At 38.9% G+C, this 12,919-nt stretch overlaps 3 protein-coding genes across 3 annotated transcripts in view; 2 read left to right on the top strand and 1 right to left on the bottom strand.

Moving 5' to 3' along the window:
- Nucleotides 1-96: 96 nt before the first annotated feature.
- Nucleotides 97-3,117, top strand: abs (ATP-dependent RNA helicase abstrakt). The gene is made up of 10 exons (XM_033350414.2): nucleotides 97-444; nucleotides 536-809; nucleotides 886-1,231; nucleotides 1,308-1,441; nucleotides 1,537-1,693; nucleotides 1,766-1,928; nucleotides 2,002-2,302; nucleotides 2,379-2,528; nucleotides 2,599-2,781; nucleotides 2,867-3,117. The coding sequence occupies exons 1-10, from the start codon at nucleotides 412-414 to the stop codon at nucleotides 3,001-3,003; spliced, it is 1,878 nt and encodes a 625-aa protein (XP_033206305.2). The 5' UTR covers nucleotides 97-411; the 3' UTR covers nucleotides 3,004-3,117.
- A 130-nt stretch (nucleotides 3,118-3,247) lies between these two features.
- On the top strand, nucleotides 3,248-6,920 carry LOC117166449 (uncharacterized). The gene is made up of 4 exons (XM_076625111.1): nucleotides 3,248-4,296; nucleotides 4,362-4,559; nucleotides 4,684-4,822; nucleotides 4,895-6,920. Exons 1-4 carry the CDS (start codon nucleotides 4,078-4,080, stop codon nucleotides 5,062-5,064), a joined length of 726 nt encoding a protein of 241 aa, XP_076481226.1. The 5' UTR covers nucleotides 3,248-4,077; the 3' UTR covers nucleotides 5,065-6,920.
- The window catches only part of LOC117166445 (disintegrin and metalloproteinase domain-containing protein 10), a 56,824-nt gene continuing 48,985 nt past the window's right edge, over nucleotides 5,081-12,919 (bottom strand). The window contains exons 11-17 of the mRNA XM_033350412.2: nucleotides 12,716-12,884; nucleotides 11,634-11,803; nucleotides 11,287-11,454; nucleotides 11,082-11,209; nucleotides 10,877-10,991; nucleotides 10,349-10,483; nucleotides 5,081-9,879 (exon numbers count right to left, since the gene is read on the bottom strand). Of these exons, the coding sequence (XP_033206303.1) occupies nucleotides 8,827-9,879; nucleotides 10,349-10,483; nucleotides 10,877-10,991; nucleotides 11,082-11,209; nucleotides 11,287-11,454; nucleotides 11,634-11,803; nucleotides 12,716-12,884 (1,938 nt within the window). The 3' untranslated portion in view covers nucleotides 5,081-8,826. The remainder of the gene's footprint in view (nucleotides 9,880-10,348; nucleotides 10,484-10,876; nucleotides 10,992-11,081; nucleotides 11,210-11,286; nucleotides 11,455-11,633; nucleotides 11,804-12,715; nucleotides 12,885-12,919) is intronic.

The raw sequence follows: 12,919 nt of genomic DNA, 5'->3' as shown, positions 1-12,919 counted from the left end.
AAGTATAAATTGGATGTCGATAATATGAACGTTTTAAATATTGATAAATCGATTCATTTTTCGATGTGAAGCAATCGAGTATTGAGTATCGAGTATCGAATCTGAATGTAATGTAAACAACTTCCAAAGTGTTTCTTTATTATTAATATTAATTTTTAATAGAATCATCAAGAATAAAATAATTGATATTATCGAAAAGTACTTTTGAAATATTGATAATGGTGGCATTACGACATATTCACTGAATATATTACTTCGTTCTTTTAAAGTTTGGGAATACAATTATATGGAATATAGGTTATATGTGGATTCCTTAATAACACATAGAATACTATGTCTGTTATCACATAAATTATTCGTTTGAATCATCTTTGAATCTTAAAATATTTAAAGTATTTAATTGTGTAAAAAATGGCACAAGAAAAAGGAGATCCTCCACGAAAGGTTATTTTACTATCTGATATTTTATCTCTTATTAATTACATATCTCTAAAATTTCTCTAACTAATAAATTAATAAATGTTTCTTAATATAGAGATACAGAAGAGAAGGAGACAAGGAAAGCAGTCCCTTGGAAACAGATGACGATTATGTTCCTTATGTGCCAGTTAAAGAACGTAAAAAATATCAATTAATTAAGCTTGGTAAGCTTGGACAACTTAAAGATGAAGCTGCTGCTGGTATTATCGGGAAAAGTAGCAGTGAGAATGAAAAGGATGATGCAGATGATGATGATGGGCAAGTATGGGGAAGAAAGTCGAACATTTCTTTGTTGGATCAACATACTGAATTAAAAAAATTAGCAGAAGGTAACCGTGTATGGCATACTTCATGAAATAAAAAATTTTCAATAATTTAAAATAACCGATTCGTAAAATATTTTAGCTAAGAAGGAAAGTGCTATGGAAAAACAGTTGAAGGAAGAAGAAAAGATCCTAGAGAGTGTAGCAGAAAATAAAGCTTTAATGGGTGTAGCGGAATTAGCAAAGGGTATTCAATACGAGGACCCAATAAAGACCAGTTGGAGACCTCCAAGAGCAGTTCTCACTGCAGGAGAAGCAAGACATGAAAGGATTAGGAGGAAACTTAGAATTTTAGTAGAGGGAGATGATGTACCACCACCATTGAAAAGCTTCAAAGAGATGAAATTTCATAGAGGTATACTGAATGGTTTGGAACAGAAAGGTATCATTAAACCCACACCAATTCAAGTTCAAGGAATACCAACAGTGTTAGTATACATTTATTGTATATTTGTAGTCATGTTTCTGTAAAATATAAAGTATTTATTTTTTTCCTTTTTATAGATTATCAGGTCGCGATATGATTGGCATTGCCTTCACTGGTAGCGGCAAAACATTGGTATTTGTATTACCTATTATAATGTTTTGTCTAGAACAAGAAGTGGCTATGCCATTTGTGAGAAACGAAGGACCATATGGTAATACTATATTGTGATAATATAAAAAATAAAATATTTAGAAAATGATATTAAATAATATAATGATATTAAATATGACGTTTATCCTCTTTCAGGTTTAATCATTTGTCCGTCTCGAGAATTAGCGAAACAAACTTACGATATTATTCGACATTATACGAATACTTTACGACAAGCAGGTTGTCCCGAAATACGCAGCTGTTTAGCAATTGGAGGTGTACCTGTATCAGAATCTTTAGAAGTTATTAACAAGCAAGTATTCTGCTTTGATTTTTCTTATTTCGATATTTCTATCGCATTATATAATCTTTGCCTTCATTATAGAGGTGTTCACATTATGGTGGCAACTCCTGGAAGACTAATGGATATGTTAGATAAAAAGATGGTAAAACTTAGCGTGTGTCGTTATCTGTGTATGGACGAAGCCGATCGTATGATCGACATGGGTTTTGAAGAAGATGTGCGAACAATTTTTTCGTTCTTCAGGGTAAATATACTTTGTTATATTTTTATTATATTAAAAATTGTTTGTACTACATTTGAGCATATATTTCATATAGGGTCAGAGACAAACGTTACTGTTTTCTGCAACTATGCCAAAGAAGATTCAAAATTTTGCGCGTTCCGCTTTAGTAAAACCTGTGACGATTAATGTTGGTCGCGCAGGTGCAGCGTCTATGAATGTAATACAAGAAGTTGAATACGTCAAGCAAGAAGCTAAAATCGTGTATCTCCTGGAATGTTTACAAAAAACCCCCCCACCTGTACTTATATTTGCCGAGAAAAAGCAAGACGTTGATGCTATTCACGAATACTTACTGCTAAAGGGCGTTGAAGCGGTAGCAATACATGGTGGAAAAGGTATATTCAATTTTAACGCAATAAATATCATCAAGTATATTTCTAGTGTTTAAATTGTGTAATTACTTTTTTATAGATCAGGAAGAAAGATCACGTTCTGTAGAAGCTTTTCGTGAAGGCCGGAAGGATGTATTGGTTGCGACGGATGTTGCATCCAAAGGTCTCGATTTTGCCGATGTGCAACACGTTATAAATTACGATATGCCGGATGATGTTGAAAACTATGGTAATTTAGCATGTTTCTATTAATTATTAAGCAATGATTAATTACATAAATAATTAATTTTTATGTATAGTGCATAGGATCGGAAGAACTGGGCGTTCTGGACGAACTGGAATAGCAACAACATTTATTAACAAAGCAAATGACGAGTCTGTGTTACTGGATCTTAAACACTTGCTTATGGAAGCGAAACAAAAGGTTCCACCATTCTTGCTGGAACTTTGTTCAGAGAATGAAAAATACCTCAATTTGGGAGGTAAAACGATTGCAGATAACATTTACATTTTCTTTTTTATTAAGAAGCAGGAAATAAACCGTGTTTTTTTTTTATTACATTTCAGATGAGCGTGGATGCAGTTATTGTGGTGGTCTTGGTCACAGAATCACAGAGTGTCCCAAACTGGAAGCTATCCAGAACAAACAAGCTTCGAATATCGGACGCCGTGATTACTTGGCCAGCAATGCAGCTGACTATTAAACTGGAATATTTTGTACATATCTTTTAAAAAATAGTGATTTCTCTGTGTAATATCGTATTTTGTAAATAGTTTTACAAAATTTGTATTCATAATTAAACATAGATATTATCTCATTGTTTCCTCGACACTGCATACTTCCTGCTAGCTTTAAACGCGATGCTTTTATGTTTTCTCTGTTCATCAATTTGGCATACGATACGCACAAAGATAGAAATTTTTCAACAAAAACTCCGTCTGAATTGACCTGAATAATGATTAGATGGCAAAATGGGAAGGGGGATGACGATTTCACGAGGATCAAAAATCAGAAAGCCGATGAAATAGAGGCACGGCGAAGGATAATAGAGAAAAGTGCCGAAAAGAAGCGAAGATTACGTCAACAGCACATTGAACGCAAAGAAGCATTAGAAGCGGAAAAACTACAATATGCCAAGGCGGCTGGTGATGTAAAAATTCGGCAGCTTAAACGCACGCAGCGACTAGTCGAGGAGCTTGCACGTCGTAAACGTAAAAGCGCAATTTTCCTTTAACTCGTTGTTAAACTGTTGGTGTATATGCATTCATGGAAAATTAGAAGCTGCAAAGATGCACACAATGCATATAATATGCAAACATATACAAAATATGCAAAGTACAATACTCTCTATAATGTTTTATGTTTAATGTTTATTATAACTATAACGTCTATATGCTTGTAATTATATCCATAAAAATATGAATTTGCATAAATAGCCGCAGTCTATTAATTAGAAATTTACTTACTGTGCACCTATTAATATAATACAGATATCGAACTGCAAGAGTCATTAAAGAGTAGAAAGATAAAATCTGCTGTTCCATCTGTATGTAACGAAGCTTTGGAGAAGAAACACGTAGAGTTGATAGAAAAGAAGACTCAGGATGAACAGATACAAACTTCTAATCTGTCCAGCCCATGGGATGTCGAGGAAGATTTTGAGATAAAGCAGCGGCAGAAGAAATTAAGTTACAAAAGAGATCTCCAGAACCAACTTCTAGACAATCGACGGAAACTGCGTGAGAAAGAGGAGGAGAAGCATCGCGAGCGAAAAATAATGGAAGAAGTTGGCGAGACGATGCACCAAGAAAATTTGGAAGCGGAGAGGAGGAAGAAAGAAATAGCTGCTTTGATGGAGGCTGAGAAGGATGCTTTTTTAAAAGCTCGACGATTTTGGAAAGAGAAGAGGAGGGAGGTTCTGAAGCAGGAACACGACGAGATTTTGCGAATCATCGCTAAAAGGGAGGCTTTGCAAAAGAGGGAAGCTGAAGGAAAGGTTCTACGAAGACGTCCATTCATTGGCACTGAATTTTATCTTAACAACGCACCTGTCTTTTTTAGGCCGATACTCAGGCAGCTAAGGACGCTATGTTAGAAAAGATGATGAGTAAATTGATGGAGGAAGAGCATAAACGAATAGAACGGGAAGAAATTTCCAGGGAATTATATTTGGTAGAGAAAGAACGCAAACTGGCGGCTGAAGCGATTAAACTGGCGATGAAAAAGAAACGTACTGCGAGACAACAACTAGAAGAGATGGTGAGATTATGGTTGCATCGCGGAATTTCTTTTTTGCTTTTCATTGCGCATTATCTTTTTATACAATACGCGTAAGAAATGTAACATCGCGTATAAAGATTGTTAGAGGCTGTAAAATGAACAGGCAAAAACTCAGAGAGCTGTGGCTGAAAGGAAGGCGAAAGAAAATGCGATCGACGCTGCTTTCGCCAAGTATTTGGCAGATGAACGAAAGAAACAGGAGGAAAAGGAAGGCCAAGAGGAGCAAGCACGACGCGAAAAAGGTGTGTAAATCGCCGTTGATATCAAAGATATCGGAACTAACGTGGGTAAGCTTTGCCATATTTTATTTGTAGTCGTCCAATATGGAAATGAATTGCGCGAGACTATAGAGCAAAATAAAACGCAACGTTCGAAGGATGCAGGAAAGATAAGGCGTGAAATTGATATTAACGAAACTAAGTGTCATTCGGAATCTAACTTGGAGGCAGTGAAATTTCAGCAGGCGAAGAACAACGTGCTTTAAATAGAAACACTGAAGATGAAATTAAATTTTTAATTCTACAGCTATTTATTGGTATACAGATATATACAATGATGCGCGAAAACCATCGCTCTCGCGGTTCTTGCGGCTCTCGTCATTTATACAAAGTCCGTGTAAAAATACAGCAGCCCCATCTTATATTGGATATTAAGTACATGATAAATTAGCAGTCTCGCCTCGGGCGTGTCCAGTATCGAAAAATCGGACGGGAACAGCTAACTAACGAGTTTCGTTCTGCCGATCGGATTTTTCTTGGCAATCGAGGCAATTCTCGAGCGATTTCTTCTACCATTTTTACCCCTTCCATTTGCAATTTTTCATTTTCGATTTATAACAATTGTCATGTAATATCAAAACGATCGTTTCAATTTCTTTCTTCCTTCTTTTTCCGTCTCTCTCTCTCTCTCTCTCTCTCTCTCTCTCTCTCTTTCACTCTGTGTTAAAACATCTTCGGCGTAAGAAGGGGTTGAAGTAGCGAAACAAGTAGCACTCGAGCATTAAGAATAACTATAAGTACGAACGTTAGTTTTCTCGGTGACTGGCTAGTCGCCATAGTCGCTTACAAACTAATTTGATCGGTCGATCGTTCTCATCTCTTCTTTAAATGACGAGTAAATTAACATATCTATCGTTAAAACATTATACACTTGGAAACGGTACAGTAATATTCGGAAATGAACTCGTGAAACGCATTCCTGAGATCGTAGAGAAATTCTTTTCTCGGAAGATCGTCGTTCAATGGATGATCGTAATGATCGTAAACTTTAAAAACTGAATACTATTGTAAGTTGTCTATTTGTATTCCTTATACGCTACGTGAAATCCTTATCTCCACGTATCGAAATTGCATCTCGACGAATGGTCCTGACCTACGGTTCTTTCTTCCAGCGAACTAAAGAACCTTTATGGAGAATTTCTTAAGTACGAAGCGATAACGAGGGAGGGAATTAGGCGACATGGCCACTGGCTCAGAACCGGTCATGTTCACGAATTTAACACAGATTGGTCTTAAAAGTAAAATCACATTTCCTTTGATAACCCATTTGCCTACATCGACTCGCTACTCTTATTTTCTCTTTCGACTGACGCGGTTTTCTACGCGTCGTTTCTTCTAACTTTTCTCTAAGAGAAACGAAGAAAGGAAGATGGATCCAAGAATTTCTTAGCCAGTCGGAAACTGCAGTCGCACTAGTTGATTCTTCTCTGTTTCGTTTAATAAATAGTACCGACTATTCGAGTAAACGTTTCTGACTAAATAATAATCGCTTACGGTTTACGTAATATTAGGCCAATGGGTTAATTAAATATTAGTCGCGTAACACATATTGAACGATCGACTCTCAGAGATTGCAGAGACTCGATCGCAATCCGCTTACGCCGTAATCTGTTAAACGTGTATATAAATTCACGTAAAAGTAAAATCACATATTCTTACGATTTAAGTACACGTACGCACGTATGTATACACACAAGCAGATTTTTGTTCATTTATTCGCAGCAATCGGCAAAATACTCTACTGGTTTTAATCAGAGGTGGGCAAACGAAGCGTGTCTCGATGGTTCTTTCGCGTTATAACGATATACACGTATCGTTTTACGCGTAATTCCCTCTTGTACGATACGTTATGGCAGTATTTATCGCAGCGTGTTTTACATTAATGAACAACGAAAAATAGATTTGCCCACCTCCGTCCCTTAACGCTAATAATATCTCATCAACGGTGAACAAATCTGGTCAGAAATTTCCTGTTGCTCTTCGTCAACGAGACCAATCACGACGCCTTCTCTCGGCGTCTTAACGACGATACAAGCGTTTTTTTTCTTTTTTTTTTTTTTAACACATAACTCTCGCAAGTCTCTAGTACGTTTCGCGGAAGCTATTCTTCTTGTTTCACGAAACCATAAATGTTACCGGATATTTCAATAATGCTTGCGATCGATAAGATCTTTATATGGTGGGTCAAAGTAATAGAAGCATCGGGTAAATGCTAGAGTATTCTGAGAAAAACACCGTTTCTGTGGAGTGGAATGAATCGAAGCAAATAACAAATAACATTAACAAACGTTAGAATAAGAACAAGTAGTTTCAACGAGGGAAATAAGAGGAACATAGATTCGATTGGATGGAAAGAGATTTGGAGGAATCGTTGGAATGTTCGACGGGCACAGAATCGTTTCGTTAAGCGATATTGACTAATAGCACCGCAGAATAGTAATGATAAATCATTTCAATACGATTAAGCTACAGCCGTTTTCCCAGTAGGGTAGACAGTCTCTGAATACACACTGGGAGGAATGAAACTCATGGAAATATAGCGAAGAATGCGTGTCGTTAATTCTCGTATCGTTTATACAGTCTCAAAAATATAAATAGCTCAACGAGAGTCTTGCCATCGCTTATCCACTGGAAATGCAAATAATCCGGCAAGTTTTACACCGCGGTTAGGAATTGCCGGCGAATAGGAACCATGAGAATAGTACGTTAGATTAACAACAGCAAGTGCAGGCAAAAAGTATCAAGTTGACGATAGACGATCTTTAAAGAAACTCAAAAAGGATAGACTAGCTTCAACTATCAACCGCGATTTACGTTCTCAAAGATTCTTCTCTTATTTTTTTTTTTTTTTCCAAGAGAAACTTCGATTCGTCGCTAGATCACGAATTCCTTAGCAAATCGTGTGTCTGCTGACTTCCTGTTTGTCTCACGAAAAACCATCACCAAGGAAAAGCAAGAAGTTTTCTCTTCGATCGCGAGATTCTTTTCGTAAGTTTCGAACAGCGGTGTACGATAGGCACGATATAGTAATAGTTTTAAGTGTTTTTCTTTCTCCCATTCTCTTTCTCTCCGTTATTCGTCTGCAAATAAGACGATACATCACTCTAGAAGTCGCATCTCACATCGATCGAACGCTGATCCCTTAATTGTTATTAAAGCTGCGATCGCAAACGAATCGTAATCTCGTGTTTCCGGAGAAAGAACAAATTTTTCTGCGCGCTTTTCGACAAGCGAAAATAGGTCTGTGACTTTTTGTCCCTTGCGCCATCGATACGTCGATGCGCACGGCTGCGGTTAGTCTTCTCTTTTTTTTTCTTTTTTTTTTTTTAAAGTGAAATTTGGCCCCTTTTCTTTGGAAGAAGAAAACTTGGCTTGAATCGTTCAACTAGCACTTCCATAGAACGCGCGGATCGTTTCGGTGATCGATCGTTACATCGTAATACGAATTCGACGATTTACGAGGTGAATTATTCTGAACGTACGACAGATATGTCGTCTTATTACTAGGAAGACGTGAAAAAGAGCGAAAGCGTACGCCATATGTGTATGCGTGCTCCTCGTTATTAGATACCGATAAAAAAATAAATTCCAGCACAGTAGAACGGAAGAAGCTCATTTGGGGTTGCGTCAACGTTTATGAAAACACGCCCAGCAGCCATTAGACTAATACGATAAAACGGTTTGGTTCTTCGAAGTTCGATTTCACTAATAATAAATATCTTCTTCTTTTGATTCTTTATTCTGTCGAGCGTTTTTTAACGATCGACCAGAGCGGTTAATTATATTTATCATTAGCGAAACTGAGGCTGAACCACGGGATAGCATGTAAAAGGTTTTCACATGTACCTATCCTTCGCGACTTCGGCGGACGGGATTCTTCGACGTATCGATTTCTTCGATACAGATCTTTTTTCTAAAAAGATTCCTCTAAATAATGAACAGATCTAAGCGTCTCTGATTCACCGTGGTCACGTGTCCGAGAAGAGGAACTCGCTCTCGGACAGTAACACCTCGAGATCGGAAGGAACGGTATGGAGATCAGAATTGGCTGGCTCAGGTAAATCACCCGCACTGTTTCCGATTCCTGTAGGCGCTATTTGTCTGGCCCTGCCGATTCTGACCCTGTCCTTCTTTTTCGCTGTCCTTAGAAGAACACCGGTTCGTGGAAGCTTCGGCCTGCCATTGACGTGTGTCGTGTTTGGCGCCATGGCGGGAACCTGCGCTACCTTGTCGGATTTTCTCAGTTTCACGCTGAACCTGAAGGGAGGTTTATAAACTACTTGCAGCTTCGCCCTCTCTTTTCTTGTCCCTGAACTTGCTGGTGCTTTCGTTTCTTTAGATTCGGTTGGTCTCCTCGAAACCGCTTGCCTGGTCGCAGGCAGTCTGGTTCCTGCACCAGTCAGACCCACAGGGGTAGACTTGCTTTTCGGTAAACCAGTCGCGTTGCTTCTGCCAGTTTCCGGCCGACATTGAGAGGATGCCAATAACCAGGAACGTACTTTGCTTTTCGGATCGGCGTTTGGCTCGGTTTCTTTCTCAGCCTGGATAGCCGAATAATCGATCACTTCTTTCTTGTGTTGCTTCTTACGCTTTCTTTTCTCGTTGTCCGCGCCGCTTACGTTGCCACTCGAATTCTGCTTATCTCGACTTGGGAAGGTCTTCTTCCGTTTGTTCTCTTGTATCATCGCAGGCGTCACGTCTGCTGATCTCTTCCTAGCAAAGTCCTCGGTCGCGTTCGCCGATATCCTCTTCGCCTGTGATTGCGGTTGTTTCTTCTTCTTCGATGCATCCTTGCCGGATTTGTCCGCGTTCCCATGAGAATCCTTATGCTTCCGGTGTCTCCTCTTCTCCCTGACTTTTCTGCTGAGCGGAAGCTTTGCACGTACAGCCGGAGGATGCACCGTCACTCCCTCCGTTCCCTCCGGCGGAAGACGCACAGTTTCCGTCGTTGAGCTGTGTATTATTGTAACTGACTTGAGTTTCAGGTCCGGCCGTTTGCCCAGTAATCGCATGCTCGCCACCTAAATTCAAAGAACGAGTCGTAAAGTATTAACGATGATATCAAGTGGTTGCGTGTTCTACCGTTACAGGTATTGATTTAGGCAGATGTTAGCGGTGAAATGTACGAGGAAAATCAACTACGATACTGCTGATAGTCGTACGATCGCGTGTTCGTTACACGAATAGTTATACGAATGCTGGAGGATTTATGACGAATTAGATACAAAGGTACAACGATGTTTTCAACTAGCGTGTGTTACAGATGCTGCAGATACAAGACTCTACTTTCGTCTGTTCCTAGACTTACTCTCGACACGTTTTTTATCCGCGCGTTTCCTCGACAGTCTCTGGCGTAAAAATGATTGGTATCGGTATTATATAGTAAACTGTATTTTTCTAAAGAACAATTCGAACGTGTATAGAAAAAATAACAAGAATAGAATGAAAATTAACGTTGAAGATTAAAGGAAGAATTAAAGTAACGCTTACCAATAGCGATACAGCAGCCACAATGATAAAAGCGGCTGCGTACCAGTGGTCAATTATCCAACGACGGAACGTGGCTAGACTTTCGTCGGATAAGAGAAGCTTCCTTAAGGTTGCTAAAGGACCACTTGGATCAACCTGTAGAACAGTTCGTAGGTAAAAAGTATCCTATCATCGATAGATAAAGTCTGTATCTACCGCGACGAAGCATCTAAATAGAGAAAATCGAAATTCGATTTAATCTACTTTGGAATTATTGCTCAAAATAAAAATCTGGAATCGCTATAAATATAAAAAAAAGTATCGATGCAATGAGAACATGAAATCTCCCGAAGATAGAACTTTAAAAATTTTCTATTTTCAGTTTGGTACCACAACGTAGTAACCGTATTTTCTTATTCTGTATCACAAGAAAAAGAGACAAGATTTGCCATAATATAAAGAGCGAGTATGTACGAGTAAGCGTTTGCCTATTTATAGCTCGGCTACTATGATAAACTCGCCGTATGATAAAATGTCATATGGTCGTACCTCTCGACATTTTTGGAAGACGTCACAGTATCCGTTATAATCATTGCACGGTGTTCCAGGCTTCGAGAACATGTCCGGAATGTCGTAGGGTGGAGAGTTCCAATCAAAAGACGACCTACACGCGTAACATCGATCATCGATATATATTTATTTTTAACATTATAAAAAAATACAAGCGCAGAGAAAAATGCGGTTCATAACGTACAAGCAAGGTTGATTTTCTCCGGGTAGACGACAACATAGTTCACAGGCTTTCGTCGGTGGATCATTTGGCCCGGGAATGCACTGGCAAGATTCCAATCCGTATGCAAGGCATATACTACCGGTGCACTCCTATGAAACAAGGAAAAAGGTAAACGATGCATATGCGGAAAAATATTTCTCCGTCATTGTCTGGATTTCACGCTCACCCCCATAAAACACACAAATTCGCGATTGCAGATCGTCTTGTTGGGCTTGTTGATGGAAGGAGGACAATACGGTGATCGACCGTCGCAGAAGCTTGCGTCGCGACATCCGTTGTCGTCTCTGCACTTGTCTCCGAATCTTAAATTGCACTCTGCGGTACAACATGGACCCTGAAAAACGATAACACGCTTTTAATTGCTGCAATCCTGGAGTTCTTTCGCTTTTAATTAATTATTAATTAATTAATTCGCTTTTAACATATGAAAAGATCCTCGAGGTCATATGGAAAGAATACGGCGAGTCTATTTGAAACGTATGTTGTAATATATCGTATCCTGCGTTTACGTACTTGACTAGGACTACAAATGGAACCCGGTGTGAGTGTACAGGGTGTCTCGCCTGCTGGCGGATAACGACGTTGGGGAAAACAACACGAATCCCTGCAATCTTCTTCCCATCCGCAGTCGCACTCTTCACCCTCTTCGATGACACCATTGCCGCATAATGACACTTGCGGCTCTGGAAAAACATACACAGTTTCCTCGGTTTCTCTCTAAACGTGTACATAAATGCGCATATTAGGTTCAGCAATAGGTTCATTCGCTTCTGCTTGAAAGACTACGAAGCGTCGTATTTACTTTGACGATTATTTCCATATAAAATTCTTCTAACTTGTTTATCTCGTTTCTCCGTAAATTTATATTATCCGAATTTATATTATAAAAAATTCGAGAGTTCTCGTCTCTGCATTTTCTAAAAATATATATCTACATCGGTGAAAGGCGAATGAACTTGTTGCTCAACCCAATATATACACTGCCATAAGTATTAGGACTTATTCGTCGCATTTGTCAAAAAAATCGAACAAATTTTATTCTATTTAATATTTCACGTTATAAGACGCATAGGGCGTATCGGAAATCACAGCGATGCAAAAATCTTGAGAACTCGCAGCTATTAAAAGCATCCAAGTCCCAATAATTAATTAAGTTATAAATTTATTTTATAGGAATTTTTTATCACGATAAACGCAGAATAACAGTTCCTTCGTGCAAATTACTAGTAGATTGATTCGATCGTCGATACGATACGAATGAAATGACAGATCTTATAATAAAATGATAGCAGCGAAAGGTATTCAATTTATATTAAATATCGCGTGTCCTGATATCTATGGCGGACCGTTTATGCTCTAAGTTTCCAGTCCTTACGAAGGATATAGTGAAAGCGGGGATCCGCGGAACGACTTTATCGCTGGAGGAAACTGTACTTAAAAGTTTCGACTATTATTCAGGATAGATATATTCGGTGGAAATATCGCTACGTTAAATAACTTTCGATTGGAGGAGCGCGCAACTATAACGGACGGGTACATTCCGCGAATATTCGATATTCGACAGGGGATATAAAAGTAACGAGCCAGAGACTGACCAGTAAAGCAACCCTTCGGAGAACGAGCTTTGCTATTCAAAACTGGGTTTATGGCACTCAAGCTACATGGGCTGAAACGATTATTGTTTCGCTTGTCGCCGCTGGTAGCACGAGCGAACATAATGAAGTTTCCATCCTCTCCGCCGGGCGTGCATTGTTCCGGATCGTGCTGAAACAAAGTAAAGTGGCGCCTCGTGTTACGCG

This window comes from Bombus vancouverensis, chromosome 15 (genome assembly GCF_051014615.1).
Source record: "Bombus vancouverensis nearcticus chromosome 15, iyBomVanc1_principal, whole genome shotgun sequence".
Classification (NCBI taxonomy): Eukaryota; Metazoa; Arthropoda; class Insecta; order Hymenoptera; family Apidae; genus Bombus; species Bombus vancouverensis.
The sequence above is the reverse complement of the archived record's forward strand: the minus strand, read 5'-3'. Positions and strand labels throughout refer to the sequence as shown.

Bases quoted from the DNA above. Each gene is read 5' to 3' on its own strand.
- LOC117166449 (XM_076625111.1), top strand. From the start codon at position 4,078: ATGGAAGAAGTTGGCGAGACGATGCACCAAGAAAATTTGGAAGCGGAG. The intron at 4,560-4,683 runs GTGAGATTATGG...TAAAATGAACAG, and splicing joins GACAACAACTAGAAGAGATG to GCAAAAACTCAGAGAGCTGT. The intron at 4,823-4,894 runs GTGTGTAAATCG...TTTTATTTGTAG, and splicing joins GCAAGCACGACGCGAAAAAG to TCGTCCAATATGGAAATGAA.
- abs (XM_033350414.2), top strand. From the start codon at position 412: ATGGCACAAGAAAAAGGAGATCCTCCACGAAAG. The intron at 1,929-2,001 runs GTAAATATACTT...TATTTCATATAG, and splicing joins CAATTTTTTCGTTCTTCAGG to GGTCAGAGACAAACGTTACT. The intron at 2,529-2,598 runs GTAATTTAGCAT...TTTTATGTATAG, and splicing joins GGATGATGTTGAAAACTATG to TGCATAGGATCGGAAGAACT.